Genomic DNA, 22,281 nt, shown 5'->3' with positions numbered 1-22,281 from the left:
AGCTAGATGCCTGAGACTATACACAGAACAAAGCCCAGATCTAGTACCATTATAGCTGAACACAGAGATAAAATTACATTCTTAGACTGTGTTATGGGTTGACCTTGGCCACCTCAATCCATGACATGGCAGTACCACAAAAGTGGTAAAAACATTAAAAATCATATACGTCACCTTGACTGTGACAGGCAGGAGATATTTCTAACATAAGTAATATGTCTCAATTTCCAATAAATGAAAAGAATAAGAAGTTTTGGAGAACTATTTTTGTTTTGGAGTGACATTCCTCTTCATCAGACTGTGGCACGTGGGTGACTTTTGTGATAGAAGTTATTAAAAAATACCAGATCTCTCAGCGAGAGCTACTGGCGTCATTAACCCCCCGAGAGATAACAGAACAACAGGAGGCATTTCTTAAGATTATTTTGAAATTTAAACATATTGGTTTTGATATATGCTTTTCTTCCTGGCATGTAATGATTTCAAAAGTATTATAGCTAATTGCAGATGTTTTCTTTCAATAGCTTCCTCCTGCTTGAATAATGCACGAGATGCATGAGATTCTTGGCTGATACTCTCGCTTCTTTTAATACTTTGTTTTGTGTTTGCCACTCAGATACATACATTCACAATTAAGACACCGATACTTAGCAGTCCTACTCAAATTAATACATATTAATTATGAAGAGAAGAGAAATTTTACAAACCCAGAGGGTTTAAAAATTCTAATGGTGGCTCTGACATGTTCAAACATATGCTGTCATATATATCTTCTAAACTTAGACTATACCTTGGTATTATAATACATGGCTACCAATCCTAGAACAATATCAATAGCCTAATAATATATGCATTGAAACAACTCTCACACTTATGACACTGTGTTAACTAATTTTAGCACATAAACATGTGGTTAACAATTTATATCAAAGAGTAAAATCATGTCGAAAGACTCTAAGCCCCAGGATTCAATTGGTAATGGTGGGAATTTTTGCAATATAAATTAATTGGTGTTTCCGTTCAAATGGTTGTTGACATCCATGAAGATGTTCAGTGCTGAGCTGGAGACCAGTTGTTGGTAAGCCCTTCTTCAGTACCACCACCTGCGTGCAGGACGGCCAGAAAATGGAAATACCCCGAAGACTGAAGCCGCTTCAGCAGCCTTGACTCCAGGGAAAAGTGGAAATGGTCACGGCACAAATGAGCCATGAGTTAGCTAAATTTGGATAAAACTCTAATGAGGACAAGGAGGTATGGAGCTTTCTCATGTATTAGCAGATTCATAAGTTCTGGGGGTTGGATCTTTACTTCTGACCTTTTAAAGGCTTTGATTCAAAGCACTCAAAGATTTTGAAGGAAGTGGCAGTTCTGTCAGTGCAAACAGTGAAAGCAATTTTACCACAGTTTTCTAGTCTGTTCCCCTGCCTGCTACTGTTACCCTCGTTCTCTTTGCAAAAACAAGTAACCAGAAGAAACTACACAGACAGGCTCTAATCAGTACTTGAATTTAGTACTCCTCTAATAAGATTTTGTGCATAACACTTACTATGTGTTAAATATACTTCAGTTCACTAAAAAAATAATATCAAAGAACTTTTAAGCTGATCAAATCTAGAACTTCTCAGCCCTACAAGAGTCTCTAATAAAAGACCAGCCAGTGTGTGTTCCTGCTCAGGAGGACCTGAACACCACAGGTATTACATGTCAGGTCTAAAAACTGCAGTCAACTATATAGGGACACCTGGAGAAGTCTCTCATGCAGAGCACATGGAAGTCAGGATATTTTTAGGTTCTGCTGTGAGAATGTAGATGACAGTCTGTGTTGAGTAACTACTATTAATTTATTTCTCAATTAGTAAATTTAAAAGAAAAGAATACATTGTATATTAAGAGCCATTCAGCTCCAACATGTGAGTTAAAGACTAAGAAAGCCCTTCAGTAGAACATTCAGAGAGCACAGAAAAGATCAAAACGTGAGTCAGTTTGTGGCAGCCAGCAGAGACATATCTTGACAGGCAGTGGGCTATGTTTGTTGTTCAAGTGATGGTGGGATGGCAACAGGCATCATCTGCTCCAAGAGGAGAATCACCGAGTCACTTTACCTTGGACAATCCTGTGGATGAGTCAGTTTTGCCCCGAGAAATCAGACTCTGCAAGGTTACACTCCATTCCATCAATTCATTAATTGCAATTTAGCTTTAGCCCTCTCTGTTCACCTTGATTCATGACACAATAATTGTACTTTTATTTTTTCAACTTTGCTGTTACTGAGAGTCCGATAAATGTGAGAGATAGCACATTCTGTTGGCCTGAAGTGAAGCACTCTTAAGCAAGAATAGGGAGAACAGCAGCAGTGTTGTTATGTCAGGAAATGAAACAGATTAGCTCTTATGTCCACTTTAACAAACATTGACTCGTAATTAGCCAATGTACTAATGTTGAAATTTCTAAATTATCAGTATGGTCAAGGCTTTTCTGAAATGTGGGATCCAGAATAAACAAAATCCATAACACAGCTACCTCTTGTTCTAATAAGCCTCAATAGGGCAAACACTTAATTTGTATTTTTACAACTTCTGAGACACAAAGAATATGGTTCAGTAACATAAGTTCCAATTAAACAAGTGCTTTTAAGTTTACTGAAGAGAAGTGTCTTGAGTACAAGCATTGCTGAGGTAATTATATGAAGATATAAAGGTGTGCTGACATAAAGGGAAACATAAAGGGCTCTGAAGGAATTATAAACCTAGAGTTGTGATAAGGAATGGAAATGCAAATGGTCAAGGAAAAAAAACTTGGACTGATTTTTAGGAGAGATATCAAGGAAGAAACAAATCTTTTGTTCTGTAAACTGAGTTCATTTGGCATGAGAATAATACAATGATAAAAATCTTTCAGTCTAAATTTCTGGCTCATATTTCAAATCAGATTTAAATTGAAAGATTAATTTTCTTTTTTACTTTTGTATGGTTGTGGTATGCATCTGAAATTGAGCAGAGATCCTCCAAAAATCTGTGCAGTCTTTAGTAATCAGAAGGGAAATTTCTTTTAGCATTATTGTGGGGAAGGTTTTTTGGTTCTTTTTTAACCTTTTAATTAAAAGCCTGTTACATTTTTTCCTTTAAGATATTATGTTTCCTGAAACCTAATCTTATGATGAGGGTGCTAGTGGAGCTCTGTTCTTTTAGAGAGACAATCCGAGCTTACGTGACAGTTGCTTCAGTCCATTACTTAACCAGATGAATATATTCTTTTCAGCACTGTTTTCCTATCTTTCTCTTTCTTAAAGCTGAGGAATCAGATATTCAAACACTTTGTTTTGGTTTGCTTTGCTTTACAGAAATGGATTGTCTGGCTTAGGAAGGCAGTAGCTATTATTTATTCTCTTGGGTAAGTGTATAGAAATATCTGCTAAATGAGATCAACAGTATCTTCTGTTGTACAGAAATGAAACAATCTTAAGTGAGAATCAGCATAGTAGCACCCACTGCTTTTGGAAAGATGCTTTGAGATTCTTACTTAACTTGGATATGAGCAAGTTTTCAGCTTTAGGAAGAGAAAAAAAAACTTAACTAAAACTTTGGTTTATGAGGTTGAAAGGCAGCTGACAATTTATTTAGTTCTAAATGTGCCCTTTGACATTGCTATCATTTGCTATGGACTGCCATGTAACTTGAAAAATAAGTAAAACAAAAAGAAGGGGGGGAAAAAGACCCACCCTTAATAGAGTATTATTATGGTTAAGATTCCAAAGCCAAGTTTTAAATTCCACAGCTAACTCATCTTCATGTCTTGGAACATAACAATTTATAACAATGCAAGACAATAATAACCTTAATACCTTGAAACACACATTTACCCATGTGACTGTGGCAGTGTAGGTCATGCTGCTTTTTCAATTTGTTTGCTTTAAGCTGAAGATTGCCATACCACTCCTTTTCCTTTCATATTTCAGTCTAGATTACTTCTTTGAAACCATCTCTGGCTTGTTAGTATGATCAGTCAATAAATTTGTAAAGGCTTTCTTTATAGGCATCTTTGTGAAAAGTCAGGGTTCAGATGTTCAAAGTCAGTCACATATCTAAGTGATAAACCACAACTGTAAGTTCTCTGGCTCAAATATCTGCTTGCAGCAGTGAGCAGCTTTTGACTTAGAGCAGAAATTTTCCTTTTATTTCCCCAAAACCAGCTCTGTCAAAAATGATAACCAGCTTTTAACTTGTCATCTGAAAGGATTACCTTTAAGCTGAGTAAAGCTGCATGGTATACATGCTCTTTCTACACTTTCTACACTGACAGATAAAGATGCAGCACATTCCCAATATCCTCTGTCCATCAGCAGGCTCACAGCTCCTGTGTGAACTGAAACTGCAAAATGAGGAGGGTTCAAATTCTAGAGCTGTGAATGCATCTCCAAACTAACTCTGCTCTTCTCTCTTCTTCAGCATGTGGGGAATATATTTGCAAGTGTAAAACAAGATAAATCCTTTCAAGTTCCAGCATTTAATTAAGCTTTCAGATATCTTTGTGAGTGAATAAAGACCATCTAATATGCCTGTCTACAGGGAACAGATCAGGAGTACCACTCCATCTGTGAAGTTGTTTGCTATCAGCTGGAAAAAAATCTCAACTCAATTAGTCTCTCTCTGTGTTAGTCTCCTCTGGAACATTGTATCTACTATAGCTGAATCCCAATTGTAATAAATGTACTTGAACAAAAAAATACTTTGACTTCCTTCATGATGGCCAGTGTTTCTGGCAGTAACGGGAAATTGGATTTAATCAGTGGCAGGTAAGCTGCAGGTACAGAAACTAGCATGGGAAGGATGATGTTAAACGATTTTTAAAAAAATTTTAAAAGTGTTCAAGGTTGTCTAGCAGACTGGAGCAGAATTGTTCTGATTTTTTTTTAGTTCTCACACATTCTCTCCTTAAAAGTAGATGTATGTAGGATTCCCAAAGTAGGAAATGAGCCTGGTTTAGTGTCTAATTGAAAACTGTAAGGATTTGAAAAGTAAATCCCAACAGCAGTTCACAAGGACCACTGGCAATGCTTTACTCCACAACAGGAATCAACTTAACAACCTTACCTAGCATAGAGGATTTTCTTTTGTCTAGCTGGTCTTAACATGCTTCTCCAGTATAATGCATCATGGTAACCATGTGGGAAGAATGTTTTCGGAACACATGATGTTTCACCACCCCATAACGACCTGATCCCCACTTAGTACCAAAGTCATGAATATAAATAAAGACTGGGTTAGAACAGTCTTTTCCCACAGTATGTGAGAACTGCAGGACACTGACATCCCAGAAACAAATTGTTCCTGGGAACTGTAAGATGCTCAAAAGTCACAGTCACTAAAATGATTTAGAATAGTGCTAACCTTCCCATGGCAAAATATGAATCAATGTGCCAAATGTCAAACATTTGTACTTCAATTTTTTATGCCTAAGTACTTCAAAGAGGAGCTATGCAATTTTCCTGTGTGTGTAAAATATCACCGCAATTCAAACATCATAAACCATTTTCAGCCGTCATAACCAAGTCAAGATTGAGTCTATCTCCATTTGTATTGTTCCAGTTGGCTTCCTTAAGTATCACACGCAAACATTCAAGCAAAATGAAGTAAAGAATTTCTCTCTCTAAAGGTAACCTCTAAATTCAGTATTCCGAAATCAAAGGAATGAATGGCCTACTTGAAAATCAGTCATCATTGGGCCAGCTCTCCTTTTGAGTGCTTCCCCTAACTACAGTTTCTCCATCCACACTGACGTTCCCCTCTTTCTCCTCCGGACACCCATCCTGCTCCTGACTACTTCCATTTTCCTTGTTCCATCCCTACATCACGCCCACTGCAATGCCACTAATCCAACACCATGCTGTCCCACCTCTTCCTACTACTGAGCTACTCTGGGGAAGGAGATCAGTACACATTAAGCTCTCTCTTCAACCCAGCTGCCAGACAATGAACAGCAGGAGTACCTTCCAAGACAGCTGTTTGTACACTGTGGCTGGGTCACAGGCCATGGGGGCGATACACAACTTCACTCTATCGAGTAAAGTGTGTGTTTTCCATCAGCTGCTCTGCAAGGCTGCCTGTAAACCGCATGTAATAAACTCTTGAAGATATTTTCTTTATAGTTCAAGTTTTTATTTTTAATCACGAGATCAAAAGGCATTTCTGTAGGTTTGCTGTATACACACGTAACTGAGAAGGATTAAGGATATTAGAATTCTTGCACATTAACACGAACCTCAAGGAACATGTAATGTGTGGAAATATTTCCTCGGTTCTAATACTGCTCCATATCATCTACCCATACATAGACAGACCATGGGCTGTGCCCAGAAAAGTAATGAGACTGGCACGAACAGTAACGGGGTACGCAAAAAAAGCCCCTCTCTCCAAAGGTGTCCTTTGGCTTCTGAGGGCTCTAAAAGCACTCACATCACATTTCCAAGCTGCTTTCTGCAAGCCACGGCTGATTTTTCACATCACTTTTGGGATCCATCTGACATTTTTGAGACCGCGCTCAGCTACGACGGGAGACAGTGCACATCTGTGAAGGGGCCTGGAACAGAAGCTGCCGGCTCTGTAACACCAGGATATTTTGCGGACTTGTAATGGCCGCAGTACGAGCAACAGCGCTCCCGGTGCCCCACGGGGGGCACTAACAGGAACCCATAGCACTGCTGAACCCTTTGGATGCGAATAGCACTCAACCTAGAGCACCTAGTTTCCAGCCTCATCTCCACCGCCCCTCCCTCACTAAAACCGCCCCCACCCCCCCAAAAAACGAGGCTCCGCATCCCAGCGTGCCCTGCTCTCAGGGATACTCGCCGCGCTCCAAACTACACGTCCCGGCGTGCACCGCCAAGAGCCCCGGCCGCGGCGCGGGCGCGGTGCACGCCGGGACACGCAGGCCTCGCGGGCCTCCCCGGCCTCCCCGCCTCTCTCCCGCGGCCGCCCGAGCTTCCCGCGCACGCTCCGCGCCACGTACGATCTGACGCCACGAGGTGTCACAGGGCCGCCCGCACCTCCCGCCCGCCCGCGCAGCCAATCAGCGGCGCCGGCCTTCGACCCCGGCGCCGAGCGCGAGCGGCCGCGCGCGCCTGCCCGCCCCTCCCGCCGCGCCCGCCGCAGCCGCCCCCCCACCCCGGCCCGGCCCGGCCCGGCCCGGCCCCTGCACCGCGGGCGGAGCGGAGCCGGCGAGGCCGGGAAGACGCCGCCGCCGCCTTCTCCTTCTCTCCCCCTTCCCGCCCCGGCCGCGTCCGTCAACATGGCGAGCGCCTCGTACCACATCTCCAACCTGCTGGAGAAAATGACATCCAGCGACAAGGACTTCAGGTGGGACCCGCCGCCGCCCCCTCCTCGCGCTCCCTCCGCCGGCCCCGCGGACGCCCCGGCCCCGCGCACGCCCCCGCGCTGGCCCCGGGCCTGGTGGGTGTCGCGGCGGCCCGGACAGTGCCCGGCGGGGGCCAGTCCGCGGGTCCGGGCTGTGAACCCCGCGCCGCCACTGCGGGACTGGGCGCGAATCTGCGGCGGCTGCTGCCCCGGGCAGAGAGTTCCCGGGAGCGGGGCGTCCCTCCTCACTGCCTGGGAAGGACGGGGCGCGGCGGTGCCCGCACGGCCGCGGCCTCCACGCGTCTGGGCAGGGATCCCCGGCAGCCGGGAAAGCCGAGCGGCCCGTCAGATTTGCTGAGCTGACTGGGACAGGCAGGGATGAGGTTTGAATTCCTGGCCTCGCAGATGCTCAGAGGCCGAACGGACGAAGCCCTGAGCAACCGACTGTCACTGACCCCGCGCTGAGCAGCGGAGGCCGGGGGAGGTGACCTCCCAGATCCCCTTCCCAAGCTCCAAAAAATATGGAGCCTGTGATTCAACGAATAGGAGCAGGGAGGGCCAGCTAGCACGGCAGGCTTGGGAGGGTCCAGTGGAGGGCCACAAAGAAGATTAAGGGACTGGAGCATCTTTCATATCAGAAGAGACTGAAGGAGCTGGGCCTGCTTGTTCTAGAGAAGAGAAGGCTGAGAGGGGGTCTCTTTAAGGCATATAAATACCTCAAAGAGAGATGCAAAGAGAATGGTGCCAGGCTCTTCAGTGGTGCCCAGTGACAGGACAAGGAGCAATGGCCATAAATTAAAAGACAAGAAGTTTCACTTCAACATGAGGAAGAACTTTATGTTGCTCAGTTGGTTAGAGTATGGTGCTAATAAAACCAAGATTGTGGGTCTGATGGTCCCATATGGACCATTCACTTAAGAGTTGGACTTGATGATTGCTGGGTATCCCTTCCAACTCAGAATATTCTGTGAAATCTCTCGATGGTGGCACTGGAACAGGCTGTCCAGGGAGGTCATGGAGTCTCCCTCTCTGGAGACGTTCAAAACCCACTTGGATGCATTCCTGTGTAACCTGGTCTAGGGGACCCTGCCTTGACAGGGGGATTGGACTAGATGATTTCCAGAGGTCCCTTCCAGTCCTAAAAATTCTGTGATTCTAAGCTTACATCCTTCCTGGATGCTGCATGTTGTAGACAGAGGATTCCTGTAGTCCTCATGTAGTTGTGTATTGCTTTTGTGCATCCAGAGAGGGAAGTCGAGTTAAGTCTTATGGCATTTAATTTTGAGCTTAGGATCTGTCACAAGAGCAATACTTTTTTTTGGATCATTTGTTTACTTTTTAATAAATTAATAGTAGGTAATATATAAAGTATCAAAGTGAGATAATACAAGTAAACTGTTAAAAAACAGCAGAGAAAATACATTTGCATGGTAGCTCTAGCAAAGCATTAGGTGAAAAATAATTACCTTTTTTTGTATTGTGTGCGACCAGAAATTCACATTTGAAGCCTTTATTTGTCAAAGAGAGTACATGAATACAGACAGGGAAAAGACATAAAATGTGCTTGTGTTTTGTTGTTTTGCTGCAGCATTACAATGCTTAGTTTTGTGGTTAAAGTAGATGTTGACATCCAAACATTTCTCTTGTTAATATATTAAAATCTAAAGGAAAACAGAGGTGGTGATTGAATTAACATAGAGTTGGGTTTTGAATAATCTTAACTTTTGACAAACTGGACACAAATGTATTTATTTTTTTTTCATGTCAGTTTCTTTCAGATTGGAATTACCTGGAGAGTTCAGACTAGAAATTCTGGAATTACAGAAAAATAGTGATTAGTCTAAAAAGAGACAATCAAGAATTGCCTGATTTTGTTTTTAAATTATTTCTTTAAATTATTCTGAAACTAGATTCAAACATTTTTTTTCTCTAAATGTTACAGAAGATTTTTTACTTTTGTCGTACTAATTTACTTCTGTGATTAAGTGATATTTCCAATTTGTGCTTATGGGGAGGATGGCTTAGAAAAAGTTCCAATGGATTTGTCACTAAATACTGGTTTTCATGACTTAGAAACTTTCTGCATAAAAGGGTTAGGTTATACCTGTCAAATGCAATTGTAGCAAGCACTTCTTTTCCTCCAGCTGCATGTAATTAAAACTGGTTTTTGGTTCCTTTAGTAGAGCACACTTAGAAATTATCTGTTCTAGGAGCTTTGAACGACTTTGGAATTCTCGAATATTAAAAAAAAAATCTTAACGTAAATTAAAATCTAACTTTACAGACCATAAAAAATGCATGATGATAGACCTTTACAAACTGACTGTTATGCAATAACATATTATATGAAACTTTATCCATTATGCAAATACATGATACACATAAAATAGCATTTAGTTCTAGTAATTTTATGTGCATTTATTATCAGATTATGTGTATTTGAAGAGGGACAGAGCAATTATCTTGTTGAAATCAGGGAGCTGAGTATAAACCACTGTTCAAGTAACCACTTTACTGTAAAATTTAATCCTCCTTTTTTTGGATAACTGTCTTGCAAACTTGGAAGATGTACTTCTTTGGACATACTTCTTGGAAGAGGCACATACTTGTGGATGCATTGTCCGCATGGAAACTCAGGCTTAAATTCTAAACAGGGCAGTAATATAAGGTGGCAGTTTACATCTGGTTGTGGGAGGAGTGACTTCTCTGAGTACTAGGTGTGAGGAGCTGCTGACACCGTGCCTGCTTTGCACCAGGGAAGGTTTGATGTGCCGGCGGAAGCAGCAGTTGTCACTAAAAGTCACATTGAAACTACTCAAAACTATGTTTCTAAATACCAGCTACTATAACCTAAAGTTGCTTGACCTCCCCGTTGCATTTTGGAGTTTCAGTTGTAGTTGAGTGCGGAGGCTGCTGAAGCACTGAGGATGCACAAGCTCTGCCTAGTTTAGGAAGTGACAAGTAGGTGATGAGTGCACGTGCACTCCTAAGGCTAGGAAATAGGAGCTATTGACCAAGGAAGTGAGAGGAGGTTATTAAGTTTTGAAGAAAAGGAGATAAATACTGGCAGGAACTTGAAGACAATTTTTGAGTGTTCTAGTACTGTGTGATTTCATGTATATCCTTAAATTCCATCCTATCTGTCCATTACCTTTACTTACCTAGTATTTTTTTTCTTTGCTGTTCTTAAAACTAATGCTGTTTGCATTCACAGCCTGTTTATGTGCACATCTGGTTCTGGTCAGACTGCAGGCTTGCTTCAGTGGGACTATTGGAGTGAATGAAAAACGAGTGGGGTCTTATCTTAGAAACACCTTGAGACTATTAAACTGGAATTACTCTATTAAAAGACAGGACAAGTTGAGGTCCGTTATATGAGGGCGGGCATCTGGCATTTGTGATGCATATTAAGATTGTGTAGAGTCTTGGCTTTAATTTTCAATGAATAAGTAGTATCTGGCATGTCAGGCTGCAGAGATAACCTTCCAAGTAAGACCTGAGCTCAAGTGATGTCTGCTTGAGACCGATGTGTCTAAAGTCCAAATGTCACTCTCAACTGTTTAACTACGAACCCTTGTTATCAGGGGCTTGGAATGGGGGTCAGTATTGGTACCAAAGCCCATGGGATTTGTACTTGAGTAATACATCTGTATGACTGCTTCTGAGTAGAGAGGGTACTTACAAAGAATGGGTTAGGAAGCAGTCATCAGAAGGAAAAGAAACAAAAAGCATAAAACCAGTATTTTTGGAAAGTCATTTGTCAGTATATTCTTCTATTAGTGGATGTGACTGTTATTAAATAGTAAATTAATTGCCATGAAAGATGATTTTATTTGCTTGAGTTCTCGAGAATTAATTTTGTTCTTTACTGTGACACCCTGGATTGTGGGATGGGTAAATGTGATCAACTGGTTTCTAGACTGTGAACAAACTAGTCTATACAGGGCAAGAAAATGAAAAACACATGAAACATAAGCTTAACTATTATTTCTCCATTAATGAATGTTTGGCTTTTGTGAATTTTATGGGAGAATGTTTGGGAAACTGTATTTTTCTTCTTGATTAAAATTTGTTTTAAAATAGACTCAGAGCAGAGAATAATTCTTTTAACAAAGTTTTTTTAAAAAGCTTTTTTTTACAACATCAGCATAGCTAATTAAAGGACTATTTAAAATCAATGAAAGTGTCAGTTTTTCTTTGTGGAGATCATACGGAATATAATATAAATAAATGCTAGAAGTAAAATATATAGCTGTTCTTATTAGACAAAGATGATGACCTAACTCAAAGTTATTGTCCTTTTCAAATACAATTTTCTTCCTTTCTGTTCTGTAAGTGCTACTTGCATCACAAAACAGACAGCAGGAATCCAATGTTAAAAGTGATTTATTTGATAATGGACGGTGGAAACTGAGAATCTTAAATCCTGAGCACTGTGAATAACCTGTGTCCTTTTAGCAATAATTATCTGACCATCTTTTGTCAGGTTTATGGCTACTAATGACTTGATGACGGAACTACAGAAAGATTCTATCAAGCTGGATGATGACAGTGAAAGAAAGGTGGTGAAGATGATTTTGAAATTACTGGAAGATAAGAATGGTGAGGTGCAAAACTTGGCTGTCAAATGGTAGGTATTCTTTTTCTGTGATGTAAAGAATTGATGATGACTGAACAACATAAAGTACTTTTGAAAAACTCAAAACCTACCACTGTACACAAAATAATTGTGAAACTGATGTCCACAAAGGAACCCTTGCTCTTAGAGGTTACTTGCCTTAATTGTAGTTTCTTACAGAACTATCTTTTGTTGATATTGGGGATTAACACTTGAGATTTCAGACAGCAAATAGCCGTTGCAGCCCTTGCTGAAAGTATTTGAGTGACACACTTGTTCTTTGGTGATAATTCTTGGATGCTAAATAGATACAAATAGCTTATAATTCAGGGGTAGTTGCCACACCGGTATTTGATTGTGAGAAGTTAGATGATGTATAGGGGAAGAATTGTAGTATTGGAGTACTTCTCAAGCGGAGATGAAAACACAAAAAGGTAAAGATATGGTCTTGGTTATCAAATATGGAACTTCCCTTTTCACTAACACTCAGAATACTGTGTTAATGGTTTTGCAGGCTTTACAGGAACTGTAAATGTTTTATGGGGTCAGGATGCAGTTACTTTCATTTCAGAGACTTCTGTTGCTTCACTACCCTCTCGTCCTCGCTTTATTTAGTTTTACACGTGGTGTGACTTTTTCAGAGCACCCTTTGAAGAGGTGCCACGTTTATTACGACTTTCTGTTCTTGACCATTCTGACTTTTTGTGCCCTTGAAAGAGGGCACAAACTTCTCTTAAGAAGTTCTGGTGTTTCGGAGAATGATTCTTGTTTGTGAGCTCAGGTTTTTTTATATTCCGTTTACACTACCTGTATTCCATGAGGCATGGATTGAAGTAAGTGTGCTACACAAGAGCTTGAGAAGCTTCACATTGTGACTAGCTGAGTTTGTTTCAGCTTGTTATTCTTTACAGTTTGCTATGTCAGACTACCAAAGCAGAAAAAGCCTGTGTGCACCTCTGCTTAGGTACTTAGAAGCAGTACTCGCTTTAGCTTCTGAAATATTTTAAGTGATGGTAACCAAAACCTTGCACAGAGAAATTAGTGTAGGAAGGTCACGTTTCAAGCCAAAATTTGATATTAGCAGTATTTAGCAATATAATTGTCACTGCTTTTTCACTTCTCTCACCAGGGGTGCAGTGCTGTTAAAATGTGTCTTCTCCCCTTCCTTTTTTTAACAAAACAACACAAAATGACATCTTTCATTTTAATTCAAACATCTCAAATGTCTTGAGTTCCTTGTGGTACAGCTTAAGTTCCATGACTTTGAAACAGATTGCTTGTACTCAATTACAGAAGTATACTGTTATGAAACTTGGCTCAGGCTTAGAATTGTCTTTGTGTGAAATAGCATTTTGTGGAAAAGTTATGTTATGGCATACACGCAGTACTCATTTTCAATGTACACCCTATAGTTTTCATGAAGTTTAGATTAATGCACATAGTTTATACATCACAATCTTTAATGGTAGTGTTAGAATTTAGGATCTATAGTACAAGTAATGCTTATTGAAACATTAAAGAAAGATTGAAGAGGGGAGAGGATGAGAAAAAAGAGGGCTGTGTGTGTGCACATGTCCAATTTTATTAACAATTCTTCAATTTTTAAAGTTACTTTGATATACTGATACAATTTTTTTATTTAATTAATATGACAGGATCTCTTTCAAGTTTGGAGTGTTTTCAAGGAGTCGAAATAATGTTAAGGAACAGTGTTAAATTTACTTTACTGCGATAAGAAACATCATGGAAAAATTTTCAGGCGAATTGTGAACATTTGTGTTGAAGGTATACATTGCAGAACTTATCAAGTTTTGGGGTTTTTTTTGGTTCTTGCATCCCAATCACTTGCAGATATGCTTTGGATAAAAAAAACCTCCACCACTCTTTTAGAGTATTCTTTTCTTATGGTGGCTTATACTCACAGTATTGTTCATGACAGTTGTAGGCCAGTCTGAGCTAATGCTGTTCTGCTGTTCTTGTCCTCCTTGTCCTTTTTCTTGCACTGCTTCTTATCTAGTTTTGTTATAGACTGGTTTGGGAAATTAGTTTCCTTCTGGCTTAGTGCTCTCCTACAATCAGATGAGCTTTAATAGAAACATTAGTGAGGGTGAAGGATGGGAGAGGCTGAACACTATTAAGCTGTAGTTATTTTGAAACAGTTCAAGCTAAATTCTTCCATCTACTACAGCACTGAATGTAAGCCTGATTCATTGGGAAGTTAAATTCAGACAGCATATTTTTCTTGACTTTTTTGATTTTAAATATTTTGTGCTCTTGTGTATTTCTGTTACTGATTTTCTGGCACTTTTAACTGAGGAGAGCATAAACTGTTTAGATCTCTCTTAATTTAAATTCTGTGACAAACTGTAGAGACTTATCAGCAGTAACTTTCATCAGACTGGTACTTGATGACCCATTAAAGAATAGATTCCCTCTCTTATAGAAAAAGAGTTTAAGGCAACCCTATGTACCTTTGAATCTGTATTTGAGACGGATTTTTCTTGAGGAAGGGAGAAAAGTTTTGCAGCTTGTTAGGGGAGCTTCCTCTACAGGTAGATGAATGTAAATGCTCTGAATGGCAGAGGAGGTAAGGATCACTTTTCCGAGGTTGGATTCTTGAGGTCACTGAACACAGCAGATTTAAAACAACTCAGAGCAGCCGTAAAACTATTTATTTTTAGGCAAGTGTAGCAACAAGTAAGCAGTGTTCCTGGTTTTGTCTTTTCCACTGCTTGAGTAGGGAGGGCTCTATTGGTTAAAGTGCTGATGAACTTTTTTCTTATCTGTACAAAGCACACTTGTGATTTTGTTCCTGATCTTTACAGTTATATTACGCTGGTTTTGGGCAGGATAAAACACGTTGTTCTTTAGCAGAAGTCAGTTTTTGAGTTTGTGGATATTTGGGTAGCTACCTTGCAAGATGACTGTCCAGTTCATTTCTGAATAAAAATGAAAATTAATGAGCTGCCTTAGTACTCCTGAAGTAAAAGTCAGTCTACTCTAATCTTTGACCTTACAAAGGAGAAAGGAGTTTTATTTATCAAGCTTCTCTTGTAGGCCGTAGATACAACCTATGTCAGTAACTGCAGGTTGTTTACCTTGTTTTTGTTAATTTTATGTAAAATTTTAAATCTGTTCATGTTGTCTACATTTTTTCTGCAGGAATGGTTTTTGCTTCATCTGATAGTCATAGGCTGTTTTACAGTTAGCCACCATAGAAAACGCTATTGCACATTCTTACAGCGTGGTATTGTGTACACCTTACGGGAATAGTAGTTACATTACCAGTAGCTTTTTTTAGGATTATGTGCATCTGGATTAGTCAAGCAGTGTATTTTTTCTAAACATAGATATTATGTTGGGTGGAATTGTTCTTCATTGATGATAATGTTGGTAATGTTCTTTTGGCCTGAATTTCACGTTAATTGTTTCCTGTGTTCAGTATTGCAGTTTAAGGATGAACTGCTTCACTTTTTGAGCAGTTTTCTATGGTTTGCTGTTGTGCCACTTAAACCTATGCATAGAAATCTTTATTGATTCACACTGTGAAACATTTCCTGTAACCTGTAAGAACCCAGATGCACTCACGTATCTCTGTCCATGGGGGAATTAAAGTACTTTCAGTGGTTCCTCCCTTGTGATACTGTAATTTCTCTGCATTTACCAGTGTGACTCCTCTGAGCAGTGATTCAGTACAACTAACTGCCTGACGCTGTGAGTCTTGAGTCATTAGTGTGAACAGGATGATGCATGTATTGGCTGTTGTGTGGCTGATCCAGTTGAGCAGCTTCAAAGCATTTTGGATGCTGTGGTAATACACTACTGCACATCATGCAATACTGGTGGTTTGAATAATGTTTTGGTTTTCTTTTTTTTTTTTTTAAGTTGTGAATTTTAACTCTTCCCTGTAAATAAATGTGATTATTTGATAGCTATTAAAGTATGCCAGCTTGAGACTATAATTGAGTTGGTGTCTGTCTTCTTGATAAGGAGCTACACTATCAACACCTTTATTTTCAAATGTATGTAACTTAAAGGAGGTAGCGTGTTATTGTTTATTTCCATAGGCAGCTGAATGACCTTTTGACTCAGAGAAACTGGACACAAATTATTGGTTAGTGAAAAGGAAAAGATCAAAGAGCACTTAAAACAATATCCAAAACAGCCTTCGAGTGTGTAAAATACTTACTTAAGTGCAAAAGCTTTGTAGTCAGAATTGATTTTATAAAAGAAAGTTATAGTTTATTTTCAACTTCTGATAAGCTTAGTTTGTAATCTAGGACTAATGTCCTAGTGATATCTATGTCCAGTGATATCTACTGATTTTGAAGGCCAGGAAAGCTTGAGGCAATCTGTTTTTAAAATTTACTTCACAATTGGCATGTCTGCTTGATTGAACTAATAGGTTGAATAAATAGGACTGAAGGTGCTGATTCGGAAAAAATATGGTTTAACACTTTCTAGAAACTGTAATGTATAGTGTTTGTCTGAATGTCATTAAAGTGGTTTGGTCATCTTTAAAACATTAGCAAAAAAGTGTTTCTATACTTAATTGAGATGAATCTAATTGACTGACCTTGTCTGTGATTATTTTAGTTACTTACATTTGAAGAACAAACATATTTAAATCCAAAGTATTTAGGAGCTGTTCAACAGTTCATGTTTAAAATAAGTCCTTACCTATAACTTGAGTTGCTTTCACTTATGAACCAAGAGTTTTTTAGTGGCGACCTGCTTCTGATGTGTCACAGTCAATGTATAAAAAGATGGTGTCAGCTGCCAGTCTCTAGGATGTGGAAGTTGTATTTTTGTAGGGTTGCACAAGCAATTGTAAACTGCAAAAAGCAGAAGACGTGACCTTTCTGGCCATTAGAGGAGGGATGACATTGCCACCTGGAATTTCACCAAACAGATAGCAAACTCTCTCCATATTGATCAAAAGCAAACCTTTAGGATTGCTATTCTGCAGGTTTTGAATATTTTTGAAAGGATATTGTTACTCAGATTTATTTGAATTTGCTTCCATAATTGTACATGTGCTTGTTTGTCTTTCCTAGTGCTTCTATTTGCAGTACTTCTATTGGAGCAGACAGCGTTACGGATGAGAAATGGTTTATACAGATTCTAACCTTGTATACCATAGCCTGTTGACTGAAATGCCCAGGGAATTTCTCTGGCTGTGGACAGTCATTGTAGCTTGGAATTGTTTGGGTTTCTCTTCTAGTTGATTTATGCTTGCAAAACAATTTACTGTGCTCCAAGGGTAGAGGAGCGTAACAGCACTGTGAGTAGCCACTGACTGACAGTGGAGTGCATTTGAAGAGAAGCTGTATATATAGATGTGTCAATGAATCACTGCGATGGGAGAGCTTGGCTGAAGAGTGAAATCGAGTTGTGGAGAAAGCTGTGAGCTTTTTGAGCAACTGGAGAAAACGTTTCAACTGCAGCTAGGGATGGCTTGTTGTATTTGTATCTCAGAGGTAATTCTTGGTAAGAATCCGTGTGTTCGCAAGTGCTTGTGTACTAGTTTATCGGGAGTTTATCTGTTAAAAGGAAAAGGTCTTTATCAGTATCAGTGGTAAAAATTATTTTAATAACATTGCATTATTAATTTAACATTATCAAAGCAGTAAAATGACCAGATTGGATTGTGGATATGGTCCTCTAAACCCCTGCTCTCAGAGGTTTAGTAGCTGTGGGGATGGTTTAATGGAATCTGAAGAATCCAGTACAGTGCCCTTTTCCTAAATTAAAGGGCAATGTCTGGTTGAGGCCTGAGGTTTGACTGCTTTTAATGAAGGGTGCTCTGTCAGAACTGTTCATCTCTGCAGGTTCTGCTGAAGCAAGTGAGAAAACATTCCATTACATCTTCATTTCTGTGCACTTAAAAGGCTTCTTTTTATGCCTTTGATCAGATACCAGTCAGTATCTCAATTAACAGTCCTCTTGAGATTACCCACATGCTGTATCTTCTAGAAATGTTGACCCAAAGTTATTCTTGTGTTTTTATTTTAAAGCTATCTCTCTATCTCCATAAAATACTCTGCAAAACGAGTAAATTGCAAACTTCCTGAATTTGTGGCATTGGTGTGATCATAATGTGTCAATTTCATATGCCCATGGCCTGGTTTGACTAATGGCAAATTAGTTCCAAGTTTTGTGCATTAACAGAACTGAGTTAGTTGTAAGCGATGTTTCAGTGCACAGTTTTGGTAAATATGTTTTGCCTTTGCTGCTTTCTTCCCCTCTCCCCGGCCCCACACACACACTGCCAGTATTTTCAGCAGGTGTTGCCACACAAGTAGGGTGGGCGAGGAAAGAAAGAAACCAAGCAGGTTACAGTTTGTGAAGGAAGGCATGAATAGTGCTAGGTGTGATTGCTTTGGGGATTGCATATTCCTGGGTGTTAATATACATGCTGTGCCTCAAGTGCTCCGTTTGGGAGCCTTTGTAGCAGGAAGAATGGAAAGTTTGATGCTCTGAGACTGACAAGAAAACTGAGTATCAGAGGAACTTGGATCACGTGGTTTTGGATTTACCCTGTAGGCGTTTCTAAGTTATGTTTGACCAAACTGTTCCTATTTTCCCCCATGGCCTCTCAAAAGGAATTTGCTCTGACCAGGTGTGGAGATTGTCAAATTGACCAAAATGAGCGAAGTTGTTGTCAAGTTTGACTATACATTCAAAAGTTAATTCAGTATGGTCCAAGGTGCCAAGGCACATTAAATATGGTTAACAGCACTTTGGAACGAAGCTACACCTCCTTGGGTCTCCACTGTCAAAGTAATGCAGGGGTTTGTCTTTTCCTCAACAGTACCAGCAAGGTAGTAAGTGTGTGGGGTGAGTACTGTACTCATGGTGAGTACAGTACTAAGCTCCTGAACTAACTTCACTGCCTTTATACTGAATGCCAGAGCCTTGAGCCTTTTCTTCTGAATAGTGATCTGTGACCTATGTATTCCCTCACAACTGCCTGGCTGACAGTTTTATTAGCTAGTAGTGAACCCAGGGCCCAGCTGTGTTCTTGGAGAGTTAGTCTTAAAGCTCTGGAGACATTTCAAGTAAAACAAACCAACTAATCAAAAATGTTTCAGTGTTGTCTTGGATTTTGTGCTTGTCTCTCATTACATATAAATTAAGAAAGGAACTCTCCATTTGATAAAGACTCGAGTGATTTTTCTGTCTTAATACACTTGTGTGTTTTTGTAATACAATATTGTGGGAATTAGATGATTTAAGTACTAAGCATAAAGTAAGTTTTAGACTGAATGGCATAACTTAATTTGGATTTTGAACCATCTACTGTTAGAATAATAGCCTTCACTGAGAGCTTAGCATCTTACTAGCTTGGGCAGAATTTCTGTTTGCCTATAGATCATTCCTCCCTCCTCTAGTTTTGTGCAGTTTACTTAATGCCTGCACTTTTTTTATTGTGAAATTTGCTCTTAATTCAGACTAATTTTCAAAATCTTATGAAATAAAACCAAAACATTTTTTCCCTCCACTATAACCACTAGGGTCTGAAAGGAAGTACCTTTGATGCAGGTGGAAGAGAAAATAAATAATAGTTTTCTGGAGGTACACTTGTGTTTTTGTTAATTCCACTAATGGGCTACACTTCTAAGTCACAATTCCCACTTTTTCTGTAGATAGCCCTCGCTACTCCTGTCTCTGTTCTTGTGTCAATACGTTGCTTTTCCTTCTGTGTGACTGTTGCTCACAGCAACTTGTCCTCCTGTCCTCACTTCTGTCGGGGTCAGTACAGAACCTAAATGTATTAGAACTTCAGCTTCATATCACATCTCACATCTAATGTTGTTGTCTTATTAATAAGCATGCTTTCTTGAATTGGGTAGTGATACTATGGATGTCACCACAGAAAATTAAACAGAGAGTAGATGGCAAGATCAAGGTACAGGGAATGAAAGCTTTTGAAACAAAGAAGCTTTGTCTTTCAGGGTGGTTACTGTATGTGTAGGTTAACTGTACTGTTTTTTGATGGACAGCTTGTAACACTTTTTTTCAGAACTCAGGGTGTTAATTGTTAATGTATATTTGAGGGAGTTGAGTTAGATTAAAATGTTTGGTAATTTAAAATATTTCCAAATAAATTTCCCATTTCTCAGATGCCTTGTCTAAAGGCAGGTGTTTTAAAATAGGGAGAAACTAAATAAGCAAATTTGCAGTGAGAAGTTGTTACAGAGGTTTTTAACAGATGAATGGGAAGACACAGGCAATAAAAGGCTTGGGGTTTTTTTGTAACTTCCCTTTTGGAACAGAACATTAAGAATGAAGAGATGCTGGAAGTTGGTGATAGGGCTAGAGAGGTGGTGAAGGATGCTGTATTTCTTAGCAATGGACTAGACTTTACGAGGACATCCGAAGTTTTAGTATTTTGAACAATTTGAGAGCATTTGACAAAGGAATACAGAATTGTTGCAATTCTCAAAATGGTTGGAATAACTAAAAATTCGCAGTTCAGAGGAAAGAGGAAGTGTAACTCTGCTGCATGTATGTGGTGCTTGTAGTCTGTGTGAAGGAGGACACGCCATATCACTGTTTTTTATTTTAGCATTTGTATTCTAAATAAGGAAGGCACTCTAAGATATAGAAGGAGTCTCAGTGTGTATCAGATTGAATCCAAGTGTTGTAGAGAATAAAGATGCAGTAATTAAGAATGTTGCTTACTTGCCTGTGGAATAAGTAAGCACTGGTGGTCAAGCAGGTGAACTGATGGCTCTGGCTAGGTAATTTTTGTTATAAATGTTGTCATTAAATGAGAAGTAAGAGGGACTCTGGTTTTGAGACTGAAGCAGTAAAGTCATGCAAAAGCCGTTTTCAGCAGCAGATAAAAACCAGGTACTAAATGAGCATTTTGTTACTAGGTTTATGGAGATGGGTTATCAACCCAACCAGCTAGAGGTTTTCAGATTTTAAAATTCTGCTTTGTATTGCTACCAAACCCAACCTTAAGTTTGTGACTTGAATGCAAAATACTGAAATAAAATGACGTTTTATTTAGGGTTGCAGATTTAATACTTTTCTTCTCTTTATACAGCCTAGGACCTTTGGTGAGTAAAGTGAAGGAGTATCAAGTGGAGACCATTGTAGATACCCTCTGTACAAACATGCTCTCAGACAAAGAACAGTTACGTGACATTTCAAGCATTGGTCTTAAAACTGTGATTGGAGAACTCCCCCCAGCTTCCAGTGGTAAGGCATTTTGTACTCAAGGATTTATCTAGTTGTGTAATTTACTAATTCAAAAAGATACAAAAGCCTGGTCTTTTGATGAAGAGGATTCAGTTCATTTAGCCTTGGAACTAATTTCTGTTAGGGGAAAAATGTATGGCACAAATATCCTTTTAGTTTCTCCTTCTCTGTATTGCTAGATTTTACTTCACAAGTTTAAAAACTTTTTTTTGTTTTACTTAAAGTTTGCATTAATGTGGAAAACAGAGTATATGAACTTTGGTATAACAAGTTGAGTGTGAAAGCTTCTATTTTAATAATTGCCTGGTGGAACTTTTCTGGGCTATTGTAATAGCTAAATCTCATCTTGCTTTTTGATTGATAGTACGCTTTAAAATTGATTACAACTTGGGTATTTCTCTCTAACCATTTGATTTCTTGTCTCAATTTCTGGGAAGTGTTTTGGAAAGTACCTTGTGAATTACTGAAATGCTTACCTGCAGATTTAAATGAAGGCAGTCTTTCCTCCAAAAGAGATATTAATGTTGAACAGCTCATCACTTAATGGCATTACTTTTTATTCAAGTGCTTTTCAGATATCATAGCGTAGGAATGAGAAGAGAGAAGTGATTAAAAAGGCTTTGGAAATGACATTTTTAGAGACTGAGGTCTCTTAAAAAAAAGAACTCTGATTTTAATATCCCTTTTGAAAGTTGACATGTAAATCTTGCTTTTATCAAGCGGTAGTGAGATGCATAAACTTTACATAAGCAACTAATTTTAAGTAAATTGTTTTTACAATTTAAAAAGCTTTTACACTTTCGTTTGCCTACACAAAACGAAAGATTTATGGGTAGAGGTAAAGATCAAACAAACATGCAGGAAAATCTTTCAATATCATTAACATTCCTAATATAAAAATAAACATGTTATTTCTTTCTCTCAACTCAAACATAGATTGTTGCCTTTTTTCTTAGCCTTTGTGGTAAGACATTTGACTGTCCAATTGTTATGTTTTAGTTATAGTCCTACTTAAGAATTAGCCATAATATATATAAACCAGAGTTAACATAGGTTGGAATGGTATTAATTTCACACTGACATTCCCAAAGTGTGACTAAA

General features: G+C 39.2%; 1 protein-coding gene and 1 long non-coding RNA gene across 2 annotated transcripts in view; one reads left to right on the top strand and one right to left on the bottom strand.

Moving 5' to 3' along the window:
- The window catches only part of LOC120325330, a 33,275-nt gene extending 26,593 nt beyond the window's left edge, over window positions 1-6,682 (bottom strand). The window contains exon 1 of the long non-coding RNA XR_005567265.1: window positions 6,453-6,682. This is a non-coding gene — a long non-coding RNA (uncharacterized LOC120325330). The remainder of the gene's footprint in view (window positions 1-6,452) is intronic.
- Window positions 6,683-7,174: 492 nt separating this feature from the next.
- Window positions 7,175-22,281, top strand: part of CAND1 (cullin associated and neddylation dissociated 1) — a 28,034-nt gene continuing 12,927 nt past the window's right edge. The window contains exons 1-3 of the mRNA XM_027741478.2: window positions 7,175-7,352; window positions 11,836-11,979; window positions 21,026-21,180. Of these exons, the coding sequence (XP_027597279.1) occupies window positions 7,285-7,352; window positions 11,836-11,979; window positions 21,026-21,180 (367 nt within the window). The 5' untranslated portion in view covers window positions 7,175-7,284. The remainder of the gene's footprint in view (window positions 7,353-11,835; window positions 11,980-21,025; window positions 21,181-22,281) is intronic.

This window comes from Pipra filicauda, unplaced genomic scaffold, assembly GCF_003945595.2.
Source record: "Pipra filicauda isolate LSUMZ 115617 unplaced genomic scaffold, ASM394559v2 scaffold93_size3172892_pilon, whole genome shotgun sequence".
NCBI classification, from domain to species: Eukaryota; Metazoa; Chordata; class Aves; order Passeriformes; family Pipridae; genus Pipra; species Pipra filicauda.
Note: the sequence above shows the minus strand (reverse complement) of the source record. Positions and strands in the feature narration are given on the sequence as shown.